This window comes from Aulonocara sp. 'chitande type north' Nkhata Bay, linkage group LG15, assembly GCF_057382095.1.
Source record: "Aulonocara sp. 'chitande type north' Nkhata Bay isolate Kocher_YH1m ecotype deep benthic linkage group LG15, A_spYH_male_GT1.1, whole genome shotgun sequence".
NCBI lineage: Eukaryota > Metazoa > Chordata > Actinopteri > Cichliformes > Cichlidae > Aulonocara > Aulonocara sp. 'chitande type north' Nkhata Bay.
This window is the reverse complement of record NC_141358.1, coordinates 27,241,645-27,255,294: the sequence shown is the minus strand read 5'-3', so window position 1 is coordinate 27,255,294 and position 13,650 is coordinate 27,241,645. Positions and strand designations below refer to the sequence as shown.

The window sequence follows — 13,650 nt, the reverse complement described above, 5'->3', positions numbered from 1 at the left end:
CGATTCCAAGGAATTGAAACAGTGGGAACCGGTTCTCAACAAGAACCGGGTTTCGATACCCATCCCTACAGGCAGGACATGGTTAGACTGTATAGAATTAGTTAGGATATACATGAGGACTACTCCAACAGAGAACGGTCTGACTGTTTGAGATTACATATGTTAGAGCATTTAGAGTTCTAGTCTTCTATAGTGATGATAGAAAAGCAGAAGAGAGCGTATTAGCAGATTAGATGCTTGAAATGTTTAAAAATAAAGAAGTCTTGAGAACAAATGATCTGCCAGATGATTCTGTTTCTCCGCAGGAGCAGAGTCTGAAGTCTGGAGATTGGATGTTGATAAGGCCATGGAGAGGAAGTGCTGATCCAGTCCGCGATGGAAAGGTCATATCAATGTTTACCTCAAATATTGTATGATAAGTAGGGCTGGGTATCGTCACTGATTTCTAGAATCGATTCAATTCCGATTCACAAGGTCCCGAATCGATTCGATCCACGATTCGATTTAATTCGATTTAATTCGATTCGATTCGATTTAAATCTGGGAAATTTTGACAGTCAGAAATATTATAATTCAAATCAGTACATTTACATATTTTTGTATCAATAAAAAGGAAGCTGACACACGCAAGACTTTATCAAAGGTGTGAGCATCACAGCAGATGCCTTTGTGTCAAAGTAGCTGAAGATAAAACACAGAAAAACATGAAGGTGATTTTCCTGGCCTGGGATTTTATAAAAATATTCTGCAGTACATCAAAAATGAAAGAAAACCATTAACCCTTTAAGACCTACCATAGAACCAAGTCCGCCAGAGCTTATATTATATTTTTACATGCTGTGGAGCCATTTTTGGGAGCATTTCAAGTTGCTATACATCAATACAACCATTATAGCCCAGATGTTAATAATATGTATTCATTAAGTGCATAGTAATTACATAAATTGCAAAAAAGTGCAATAAACTACAAAAAAAATTGAAAATCGTTTTTGATTTTTTAACATATATTTGTAGTTAGAGAAATTTAAGAGGCTAATCCCTCAAAACTGTAAATACAAAAAAGTTGCACAAAATAGTTTCCCACCACAGGAAATTTATTTTGAGTGTCTTCATAGTTTTATTTTTGAAATACACCAATTTTTATACACTGCAGGAAAAACAAAAATAAATATTATACTGCAAATTTGCAAAAAAGCAGCATATGCATCAAAATAAACTATTTCCAGCAGTGCAATATGAGTCCTAAGCATCCCAGAAACGACACAGAAAGTCATAAAGTCAAAGATAACTTTTAAAAAGAGCAGTATAGGCCCTGAGGCCCTGATCGCAAAAAAGACTACATTTCCGCGAAAATGACGTCACTTCCGGTTTCGGCCAGGTAATGGCGGAAATGCAAAAGTTCGCGCTGACGTCTATTCCAACGTAGGAAGTGTTTTGATCAGCTGATCGGACCGGCAAAGCGTGTTTCTGGAATATTATGTTTTTGTTCCTGCAAGCGCTTTTTATGCAGTTTTTGCAGAGCTTTATGTGGAAGGAAACCGTGACCTAGGACAAGCTGATGGCACAATATGTAAGTAAAAAAATTTTTGCGCTAGCTTACGTGGTTGCAGTGCTACCGGGATTTAAAAATAGTTACGCATAACAGAGCGTTCCCGCTCCGATCGGCTCTAAAGGGTTAATCAGCATATGAACATTACCTCTGAAGTTACAGCGGTTTTATTAGAGACACGGTTAAGCGTTTTGCATTTTGAATAATTTTAAAAAGTTTACATTTGTTCAGTATTGAACAGCAGAAATGAGGTTTTCTTTTCGGAAGAATGTAAAAGGGAAAAAAACAGTGGCTGACAGCGCTGTAAACTACGGTAGACTGGTGCGTAACAAGCAAGCGAATAATGAAGAAAGGGAAACTGTTCTTGAAGTACAGAGAGAGAGAGGGGGGGGAGGGAGGGAGAGAGAGAGAGAGAGCGAGAGAGAGAGAGCTGTGCATCGCGGTGGAAGCAAAACAGTAAAAGTCAGAGTGAATTCATGACGATTTTATGTGAATCGTTTGGATCTTCTTTTGCTGCTGGTTCGGTCAATATTGTTTGGAGAGAGATCTGTCATGATCCTGGGTCGTTGACCCAGCGTTTTGTGTTTCTTTTTGGGTTCATCTTGTGTTTGGTGTTTATTCTGATTCTGTATTAATTCTTTGGGTTGGTTGTCGTGTTTATTATCCCTACCTGTGTCTCCCCTCTGTGCTCCGTTCAGGTCCCTGTGTTTTTGTTGCAAAACAGTCTGGGTGTTTCCGGTTTTACTTTGTAGGTCTGCCTCTCATCATGTCCATTAGTATCAGCTGTGTCCACCCCTGCATGTCATCTCCTCATTACCTAGTGTGTATTTATAGTGTGTGTTGGCTTCTGTTCATCGTCGGATCGTCTGTGTTTCTCGGTGTAACTACGTCTCTCTGCATTGTCCGCTCCCCGTTTCATGCTTAGGTTTGTTATTTAGTTTTCCCAGTCTAGGTTTTTTCAGTTATTCGTCTTGTCTCACTACCTGTTCAGTCGCTCCACTTCTGCAAATAAAACTTCATTCTCATCACCAGTCAACTGCCTGCATTTTGGGTTCTTTTCCTCCTACACCACACGGCTCACGCCGGCAGCCGTGACAGCACGATCCGACCATACTATGGACCCCGCAGGCTCCGCCCGTGAGGAAGATATTCTCCGCGTACAGTGTCTGATGAGCCGAATAACCCGCGCCACGGACCCACGGACAATTTCTGTTGGACTAAACGCTATTAAGGCGATCATCGAAGGAAATCCTTTCCTTCGTGAGCTTTCCTGCTATGGAGATTTCATGGGAGAATTAAGCCGAGGCCAGGAGGCGTGGCGGACTCGGGAGCGGTCAGAGCGCGTCGATTCCCGGAAGGCCTCGCTGCAGTCGCAGCCGATGGAGATCTCTGCAACGCAGCAGCAGACTTTACCACGGAGAGCTGTTTCCGTGCCGGTGCCAAGGAATTCTTCAGCCTCCGCGTCCCGCTCTGATCACTACACACCTGCCTCTTTCCTCGCGGCTATGTGGTCAGACGATGAGGAGCCAGCTTCCTTTTCCCCATCACCACTAGCCTCCTCTGTCGTCTTCTCCGCCTCCTCCTCCCGCAAGAAACGGCGTATGCGCCGCCAGCGCTCCTCTCCTCAGCTGGACTCTGAGATTATGACACAGCCAGCTGTGGTGAGTGGTAAAGACTGTCTTTCTGCTTTCTCCGAACTGCAAAGTGTTACCCCAGAGACTGAATCCAAAGTTTCTATGGGCTCAGGATCAGATATCACTGTCTCAGTTAATGCTGAAGCGGCAAAATTAAAGACTGTGGTTTCAGAGACCATTTTTTCCAGTCCCAGGGATTTAAGGGGCTCTCTTCATGCACCCTCTGAATCCAGGGATGCTTTAAAGGGTACGGTTAATACTGACTCCAGGATTGGAGATGCTAGCCCTGTTTTTCAAGGGACTGCGACCCCCTCCGGGGCCTCCCCAGAAGCTGAGCCACCTTCCTCAGCTGATTCTGGACCCCTGGAGGTTAAGGAGCCAGGGCAGGTCGTTCAGGAGCAATCGCCTTTCCCACTGTTAGCACAGCCGTTAGCTCAGTCTCCAGCATCAGCTGCTCACTTGCCCTTAGCTCAGTTACCAGCTCAGGTTGCAGGTCAGCTATTAGTTCCACCACCTGTTCAGCCATCACCTTCACCTACTCCTCCTGTACATGCAAGCCAACCCATAACGGACAGTTCAACAACTTCTTACTCTAAGCAGAGAGACAAACCCAATAACAATGGAAACATTCCTCAAGAGCTGGCCAGAGGCTTGGTTTCGGCCCCCAGCTGACTCTGGACCCCTGGAGGTTAAGAAGCCAGCTGAGGACTGCACCGGACTGTCGCTGCCTGAGCTGAGTCACTGCTCAGTGCAGCTGCAGTCTGCTTTATGTTTGCCAGTGGCCCGTGTGCCTGCTGGTTCTGTTGCGTCCCTGCCAGAGGCCCGTGTGCCTGCTGGTTCTGTTGCGTCCCTGCCAGAGGCCCGTGTGCCTGCTGGTTCTGTTGCGTTCCTGCCAGAGGCCCGTGGGCCTGCTGGTTCTGTTCCGTCTCTGCCAGAGGTCTCCGCACCTGCTGGTTCTGTTCTGTGTGTGCCAGGGGCTCCAGTGCCCACTGGTTCTGAGACTGTTTTTTCTGGGGGGCCGGAGGAGCCCGTCCAGCGTCCTGCCTCGTCAGCTGGGGGGCCCGAGGAGCCCGTCCAGCCCCAAGACTCGTCAGCTGGGGGGCCCGAGGAGCCCGTCCAGCCCCAAGACTCGTCAGCTGGAGGGCCCAAGGGGCCCGTCCAGCGTCCTGCCTCGTCAGCTGGAGGGCCCGAGGAGCCCGTCCAGCCGCCAGCTGCAGCCTCATCATCCTCGCCAGCTGCAGCTTCATCCACGCCGCGGGCAGCAGCAGCTTCTTCCACGCCTGCAGCGCTACAGTCTCCGGCTTCCACGCCGTCGCCTGCTGCAGCCTCATCATCCTCGCCAGCTGCAGCCTCCCTGTCTTCACCCACACCGTCGCCTGGTCCAGCCTCTCTGTCTTCACCCACACCGTCGCCTGGTCCAGCCTCCCTGTCTTCACCCACACCGTCGCCTGGTCCAGCTTCAGCTTCATCAGCTTCGCCGTCGCCTGGTCCAGCTTCAGCTTCATCAGCTCCGCCTGGTCCGGCCTCCTCATCAGTGTCATCAGCTTCGCCTGGTCCGGCATCTGCTTCAGCATCCTCCTCGCCTGGTCCAGCGTCTGCTTTGGCTTCATCCGCTTCGCCTGGTCCAGCCACTGCTTCATCCTCGTCTGGTCCAGCCACTGCTTCATCCTCGTCTGGTCCAGCCTCCGCTTCATCCTCGTCTGGTCCAGCCTCCGCTTCATCCTCGTCTGGTCCAGCCTCCGTGTCTTCAGCATCGCCTGGTCCGGCTCCAGCACCCTCATCAGCTTCGCCTGGTCCAGCTTCAGCCTCCTCATCAGCTGCTGCCTAGCCTGGTCCAGCTTCTGCTTCTGCTTCAGCCTCGCCTGGTCCAGCTTCTGCTTCTGCTTCAGCCTCGCCTGGTCCTGCTTCTGCTTCTGCTTCAGCCTCGCCTGGTCCTGCTTCTGCTTCTGCTTCAGCCTCGCCTGGTCCAGCTTCTGCTTCTGCTTCAGCCTCGCCTGGTCCAGCCTCCGCTTCTGCTTCAGTCTCGCCTGGTCCAGCCTCCGCATCCTCATCATCCTCATCAGCCTCGCCTGGTCCAGCCTCCGCATCCTCATCATCCTCATCAGCCTCGCCTGGTCCAGCCTCCGCATCCTCATCATCCTCATCAGCCTCGCCTGGTCCAGCCTCCGCATCCTCATCATCCTCATCAGCTTCGTCTGGTCCAGCCTCCGCTTCCGCCTCGTCTGGTCCAGCCTCCGCTTCGCCTGGGGCTGCAGGGGCCACGCAGCCTTCAGGTCCCCTACTACCGCCTCCTCATCGTCGGTCATCTGCCGGGCCGCTTGTTGGGCATCTCCGCCACCGTGGACGCCCTCCTGAGCACCCCCCTGAACGCCGCCACTGCCTTCCGCGTGGCCGGCCCCCTTCTCCCATCACTCGCGAACAAGACCCCGAGATACTTGAACTCCTCCACTTGTGGCAGGAACTCATCCCTGACCCGGAGTGGGCACTCCACCCTTTTCCGGCTGAGAACCATGGCCTCAGATTTGGAGGTGCTGATCCTCATTCCCACTGCTTCACACTCGGCTGCGAACCGTTCCAGTGCGAGCTGGAGGCCTTCACCCGATGAAGCCAACAGAACCACATCTTCTGCAAAAATCAGAGATGAGATTCTGAGGCCACCAAAGCGAAAGCCCTCCGCCACTTGGCTGCGCCTAGAAATCCTGTCCATAAAAATTATGAACAGAACCGGAGACAAAGGGCAGCCCTGGCGAAGCCCATCACCCACCGGGAACGAGTCCGACTTATTGCCGGCAATGCGAACCAAGCTCTTGCAACGGTTGTATAGGGATCGAATGGCCCGTAGCAATGGGCCAGACACCCCATATTCCCGCAACACCTCCCACAGGACACCCCGAGGGACACGGTCGAATGCCTTCTCCAAGTCCACAAAACACATGTAGACTGGTTGGGCAAACTCCCATGCACCCTCAAGTATCCTGGAGAGGATAAAGAGCTGGTCCAGTGTTCCTCCTGTATCCGAGGTTCGACTAACGGACGAACTCTCCTTTCCAGCACCCTGGCATAGACTTTCCCAGGGAGGCTGAGGAGTGTGATCCCCCTGTAGTTGGAACACACCCTCCGGTCCCCTTTCTTAAAGATGGGGACCACCACCCCGGTCTGCCAGTCCACAGGTACTGCCCCTGATCTCCACGCAACATTGCAGAGGCGTGTCAACCAGGACAGCCCTACAACGTCCAGAGCCTTCAGGAACTCGGGGCGGACCTCATCAACACCAGGGGCTCTGCCACCAAGGAGTTGTTTAACTGCCTCAGTGACCTCGCCCCCGGAAATTGGCGGGTCATTCCCCTCATCCCCAGACTCTGCTTCCTCCTCGGAAGACGTGTCAGTGGGATTAAGGAGGTCCTCGAAGTATTCCTTCCACCGCCTGACAATTTTCTCAGTCGACGTCAGCAGCGCTCCGCCAGCACTATACACAGTGCAGGTAGAGCACCGCTTTCCCCTCCTGAGACGTCTGACGGTTTGCCAGAATCTCTTCGAGGCAGTCCGAAAGTCTTTTTCCATGGCCTCTCCGAACTCACCCACACCCGAGTTTTTACTTCAGCCACTGCCCGAGCCGCATTCCGCTTGGCCTGTCGATACCTGTCGGCTGCCTCCGGAGTCCCACAGGCTAACCAAGCCCGATAGGACTCCTTCTTCAGCCTGGTGGCTCCCTTCACCTCTGGTGTCCACCATTTGGTTCGGGGATTACCACCACGGCAGGCACCCACCACCTTGCGGCCGCAGCTCAATGCAGCAGCTTCGGCAATGGAGACTCTGAACATGGTCCATTCGGACTCAATGTCCCCAGTCTCCCTCGGAATGCTGTCGAAGCTCTGCCGGAGGTGTGCGTTGAAGATCTCGCGGACTGGGGCCTCTGCTAGACGTTCCCAGCACACCCTCACTACGCGTTTAGGTGCACCAGGTCTGTCCAGCGTCCTCCCCCGCCACCTGATCCAACTCACCACCAGGTGGTGATCAGTTGACAGCTCAGCTCCTCTCTTTACCCGAGTGTCCAGAACATATGGTCGCAGGTCTGCTGATACGATTACAAAATCGATCATCGACCTACGGCCTAGAGCGTCCTGGTGCCACGTGCACTTATGGACACTCTTATGTTCGAACAGGGTGTTCGTTATGGCCAAACTGTGGTTAGCACAGAAGTCCAATAACAGAGCACCGCTCGGGTTCAGATCAGGGAGGCCGTTCCTCCCAATCACGCCCCTCCAGGTCTCGCTGTCGTTACCCATGTGAGCATTGAAGTCTCCCAGCAGGACAACAGAGTCTCCAGGTGGAGCACCCTCCAGCACCCCCCCCCCCCCCCCCCCCCCCAGGGACTCTAAGAAGGCTGGGTACTCTGAACTGCCACTCGGCGCATAAGCACAGATGACAGTCAGGACCCGTTCCCTGACCCTAAGGCGCAGGGAACAAACCCTCTCGTCCACCGGGAAAAACCCCAACGTACCGGCAGCAAGCCGAGGGGATATTAGGATACCCACCCCAGCCCGCCGCCTCTCACCAGGGACAACTCCAGACTGAGACAGAGTCCAGCCCCTCTCCAGGAGACTGGTTCCAGAGCCCAAGCCATGTGTAGAGGTGAGCCCGACTATATCTAGCCGGTACCTCTCAACCTCACGCACTAACTCAGGCTCCTTCCCCACCAGAGAGGTGACATTCCATGTCCCTATTGCCAGTCTTGGCAGCCGGGGGTCAGTCCGCCAGGGCCTCCGCTCCTGGCCGCCACCCGGCACACAATGCACCCGACCCCTATGGCGCCTCCTGCGGGTGGTGCCCGGCCTCTCGGCCTGGGGCTCGGTCACTCAGGCACAGCTGGCGGCCGGCGGAGCTCACGGGCGCGTCACTGCAACTCCCCCTGGCTTCTGCTCCGCGGCTGCTGAGTGAACCCTCATCTGGGACTCTCCTCAGCTCTTACTGGAACAGTGGCGCGGCTGCCCCTCTGTTGGTCTTCCATGGTTTCTTGTGTTCTGGGGGCCTCTGGATGTCTGGAGTTTTGATCTCCTCCATACCTGCTTCACACCCTGGAGGACGGGGCTGTGGCCCCCCCACACTCCCTAGCAGATCGTTACATGGAGAAACCTTTGGAATGCAAGCATGCTGATCCACACAGGTATGCACACAGGTGTACACATGGGTATTCACAGACGCGGACTACAGCTTTCTTGGCTGCTGCCTCAAAGCACATTGTGCGCTGTCTATCTTGCGTGCTGCACAATATCGTTTATTATTTAGTATCTACTGATATCTACTGCTAGCTAGTTTATTGTGATGGTGCTGTTTTTTTTATTATGTTGCTCTTTGTTGTTTGCTTTCTCTTCTGTTTTTTTTCTCCATACAGGTGACCCAGGTGTTTTGTTTTTTTCTTTGTTTGTTTTTTTCTTTCTTCCCCCCCTTCTCACCGTCTCTTCTCCCCTTTGGTTTTCTTTCTCTCCCTCTCTTCCCATATGGAAAAGAAATAGTAAAAACATATATGATTTACTCATGAAAGTGGCCAATTTCTCATTACTTTCATATATTTTTTTAGTAAGTATACAAAACATACAAGTTTCATTGTATAATTTTTCAAGGGATCTTATATGTGTTTTCACTCTTGTATGCTTTTCGTACAAGTTTCATACAAGACAGATAAAAACTTTATAAGATTTATATATATCTTTTCCATGTGGGTTTCTTTCATTCTTTCTCCCTGTCCTATCCCCCAGTCATGTCTGTCCCGTTTGTAGCAACTGAAAATAAAATAAATTCATAATTATAATAAAGGTCAATCAAATGGACCAATATGGCAAGGCCATGATGATCCACTTGGTAAAATAAATCCGCTTGGCATCTTTCTTGGCCTTAAGACAACAATTCTGATGGCTAAAGATCCAAAAGGGACACAAAAAAACAAACAAAAACAAAACAAAAAAAACACAGCGCTGTAAACAACGGTAGACTGGTGGGTAATAAGCAAATGAATAATGCACAAAACAGATTTGAGACGGGAAACTGTTCCTGTGTGTGGGGGGGCGGGGGGGAGGGGGAGGAGAGGGAGAGAGAGAGATGAAGTGTGATTTTTTATAAAAGTCAGAGGGAATTCATGACGACATTGATCAAATGTGAAGCGTAGTTTGCTGCTTCTTTTGCTGCTGGCTCGACGAATTTTGGTTGGAGAGAGTCAAAACCTGCAGCTCAGAATCTAGCGCAAAAAAGACGTAAACACCCGGAACCGACGCATTGGAATCGCTAAGCTCCGACAGTGTGTCCGTGTACAGGCCGTCGGGTGAGAAAGCCGAGAAAGACAAAGCTCTGTGTTTACGTCTTTGTGTGGAATCCGTTAATGAATTGATATCGCTTTATTCAAGCTACTCACCTCTCTCTTCCACCTGCACTTTCAACTGGACCACGGCCAATCAGAGAGGTCCCGCCCCTGACTATCTCTGATTGATTTAGTCCACTATAGGGGCATAATGTGTGTCTGCTGTTGACCAGTTTGGGTTTTTTTTGTTACCCGAATTTATTTATTTATTTATTTTTTTTTGCGACCAAATTGGTCGCACTCTAGAGCCCTGAGTGTATATTTATTTTTATATATATTCTTATATATATTTTTTGTTTACTTGCACTGCTGTAACTGGAGCCTCGCTGTCTCGTCTCTCTATATCTCTCTATACTGTATGTAGCGGAGATGACAATAAAGTTTACTTTGACTTCAGCAGCAAGCAGGTGCACCGAGGGCTCTCGCGCTCACTTTTCACGTATAGAATTTTGAAAAAAAAACATTGGTGCAAATTATAAGTCTGTATCATAATGTCTGGTGTTTTCGTGTTTGTTTTTATTTTGTTTTATTTTGCGGGTTGGTTATTAGATGCTGCTCCAGCCAGCCAGAGAATCCCCCGCCGCCCCGCCCTCTCGTCTCTGGGCCACAAGCAGCAGGCGCACCTCGCAAATGGAGGGCGCCCTTAGTCCCAGCAAATGGGCGATAGAAAACTGATAAGTGCCTATGCCATTCCCAATATGCGCTGGCATGATGTCAGGGAAGCATGAGTATGAGCTTTTTTTTTTCTTGCCGATTCCCGTGATGCCGGCTCCCCACCACAATGCCCGTGTCACCCGTATCAAAAAACGCTAATGCAAACACCCATTGTAAAATCCCCCTATGGTGCATCATAAACCCTAAGGCATTGAGTGTGTATGTGTATGTATGTGCACGTGTGTGTCTGTGCGTGTAAATGGGGTTGCATTTGTGTGACTTCCTGCTCCCAAAAGGGTCATCTCCCCCACCCTGTATATGGCTTAACCCCTTTAATGGTCTCACCATACACAAACACAGGTGAGCACATAAAGGGCAGGAAGTAAAACATCCTCACTAAATAAGAAAAAAAAGAACCCTCACATAGGATGTCCCTGTAGTTAAACAGTATAACCTCCCCCACCATTCAACACACTGGGGAGGACAATAGAATCACAAAAATGTTTTTGATCATACAGTTTAAGGCAAGGCTTACAAATTTAAGTACAATAATCAGGGCTGCACATAAGTGGTCCACAGGTGCGCATTCGCTGTCAAAATAAAAGACGCGCACCAGATAAGAAGTTTGTGTACATAAGATTTTCTGGATGAGGACGGACATTTGTTCAGAACTCTTAAAGATGTCGAAGAAGCAAGCTCCGTAAGCAATTACTTTGGTGTTCCTCCACCGCAAAAGAAGCGCAGAAATTCTGAGAATATGCGCTTCTTTTGTGGTTCGGACTCCTTCTGATGTTTCTTCGGAGGTGGGGGAACACCAAACACCTGCGGACCACTTATGTGCAGCCCTGACAATAATGGCAACATTTAACCATTTCAACCTAACAGTAATTTAATAATTGGAGGTGAATTTAATTCAGTATTAGACCCATACTTAGATAAATCCCTCTCCAAAAAGACCACAATGTGTAAAGGTAGCAGCTTATTAGAATGTACATGGATAAAATGAGCATTTGTGATGTCTGGAGAACTTTAAATCCTTCAGGAGGAGAGTACTCTTTCCACTCTTCTGCACATAATGTTTACTCTAGGATTGATTATTTTCTGATAGATGGAAAAATGCTCCCCAGTGTCCATAATGCAACCTATCACAACATCATTATTTCTGATCATTGTCCTGTCACCTGGTCTGTTACACTTGGTAACTTCACTAAAACACATAGGAGCTGGAGATGTGACCCACAATTGCTGAATGATTCAAAATTTCAATAATATAGAAATTCTCAGACCTCTATTTTTTGACATAAACATAAACTACACCTGATTTATTATGGGAACCATTTAAAGCCTATATTTAAAGTATAACATCGTATCAGGCCTCACAGAATAAAAATAATAAACCAGAACAGGTAAAATTAGAAAAAAATTATTCATGATTTGGACACTGACAATGCAAGGGTTCCCTCTTTAGATGAATACAACACTATTTGTGCATTAAAATACAAACTAAATCAGATACTATCCAGTAACATTAATAGAGCGTTCACCTTTGTAAGACAGAAGTATTTTGAATTTGGGGACAAGCTACATAAGCTACTAGCTAGACAGCTAAAGAAGTTAGAAAATGACAGCATGATTCACAAAATTAGATCGTTCAATGGAAACCTTGTCACTTCACACAAAGACATCAATGATAGCTTTAGACAGTTTTATGAATCTCTTTATACTACTCATTCCACTGCCAGGCCTAAAGACATGCAGGACTTTCTAGACAAATGTGACCTCCCTGTGTTGGATCAGGTGGATTGCAAGATCCCTAATGCCAAGATTTCAACTGAAGAAATCTAAATCTATTGGTTTATTAAAAAAATGGTAATGGAACCCCTGGCACAGACAATTCGTACTTATCCTGATATACATGGTTACGACACAACATATACCTCTAATACTATATCGCTCTATGGTGATGACATTTTACTATACATAACAAAACCCCAAACTTCTGTCCCAGCAATTCTCTCTGTTTTTGACAAATTTGGCTTGTAAACGTCAAAATTTGGCTTTTTTGACGTTTACAGGATCAACTGGCCCAGGAATTCGCATGATAAGGTGGGGCCAGGTTTCACAATGAACACACCCGAAACTCTGGCTGATTGGGTCCCACACCCAATTTCACACCTTGGCTCAGGCGATTAGAGGATCATCAGGGGGTCCTTTTGTCCCTCTGTGGGGGGTCACTCCCACTAGGTTTATATCTGGGACTCTCCACCATTTGACCTTAGAACTGAAGAAGCTTCTCGGATGAGAGGTGAAACGTCTTCAAGCAACTTAAAGTCCAGACGCTTTTCTTTGCAAGCTCCTTTGACCATATCTGTGAGTTCAATAAGGATGGTCTTTCTCCTGCAATATCTGCACTTGGTACAAAATATCCCAGTGTTTCATTATTATGCCGTTTATTTGGAATTACAAAACACATAGAATAAAAAAAAGAACATCTCTCTAAACACAGATCTCTTGGAGGACTTGCTCTACCTAATTTTATACATTATTACTAGGCAACAAATTTAAGAATAATTTCTCTCTTGCTGGATGATACAGCCTTACTCCCCAAAGGCCTGCAGATGGGGAATTTGTAAATTAAAAGACTTATATTCAAAGGATACCTTCATGTTGCGGAACCTGCTATACATTTCCCAGAGGTGGGTAGTAACGAGTTACATTTACTCCGTTACTTTTACTTGAGTACATTTGTGAAAAAGAAACGGTACTTTTACTCCGCTGCATAAATTCGACTCGTTAGTTTTTAAAAAATAATTAGTTTAACACATTAGATAACATGCCGCCAGTGGAGTTTCTGGTAACTTTTTTACCAATCAGATGTGGCCATGCAGTCACATGACCAGTTTGAAACTGTGGCAGGCAGAGCCGCCCAAGCGTTTCAAAGTAGCGGACACACAGAAAGAAGAAACACATGAAAACATGGCATAGCCAATTGTCTACGCTAGAGCTGAAGAGGATGAACACCCTTGGCCTCATATACAAAGAATGTTTCGCATAAAAGCAGTAGCCTACAAAAGAACAGCTATGTCTTCAGTGAGAGCTAAAACAAACCAACTTTTCAGTGTGAAAAAAACTCCGCTTGTGTAACTTGAGGAAAGTTTTCTCTAAATATCTTTTTAGCTGTGGTTAGCTGGATGTCAGTCTTATGTTACAGCAGCTGTGTCGAGCTTGATCTGCGAGTCATATTTTCGGCGCTACGTTGTAGTGAGATAAGTTTGTGGGTGTTTTGTGGAGCTTTGGCTGTCCTTTTAACTGCTCACTGGTTAGCTAGCGTAAGCTATAAGCTAACAGCTAGCCTGGTTAATGACGCTAGAGTTCAACGCGCATGCAAACAGCTTGTCTCTACTGCTTTAACTGTTAAAACAGAAGGCAATACTGTGGCTGACAGGGTTTATTATGTGAAA

The 13,650-nt window shown here is 48.1% G+C and overlaps 1 protein-coding gene across 1 annotated transcript; it reads left to right on the top strand.

The window, feature by feature from the left end:
• The first annotated feature begins 2,664 nt into the window (after positions 1-2,664).
• LOC147313262 (uncharacterized) lies at positions 2,665-3,604 on the top strand. The gene is made up of 2 exons (XM_086264369.1): positions 2,665-3,217; positions 3,453-3,604. The coding sequence occupies exons 1-2, from the start codon at positions 2,665-2,667 to the stop codon at positions 3,602-3,604; spliced, it is 705 nt and encodes a 234-aa protein (XP_086120495.1).
• Positions 3,605-13,650: the final 10,046 nt, after the last annotated feature.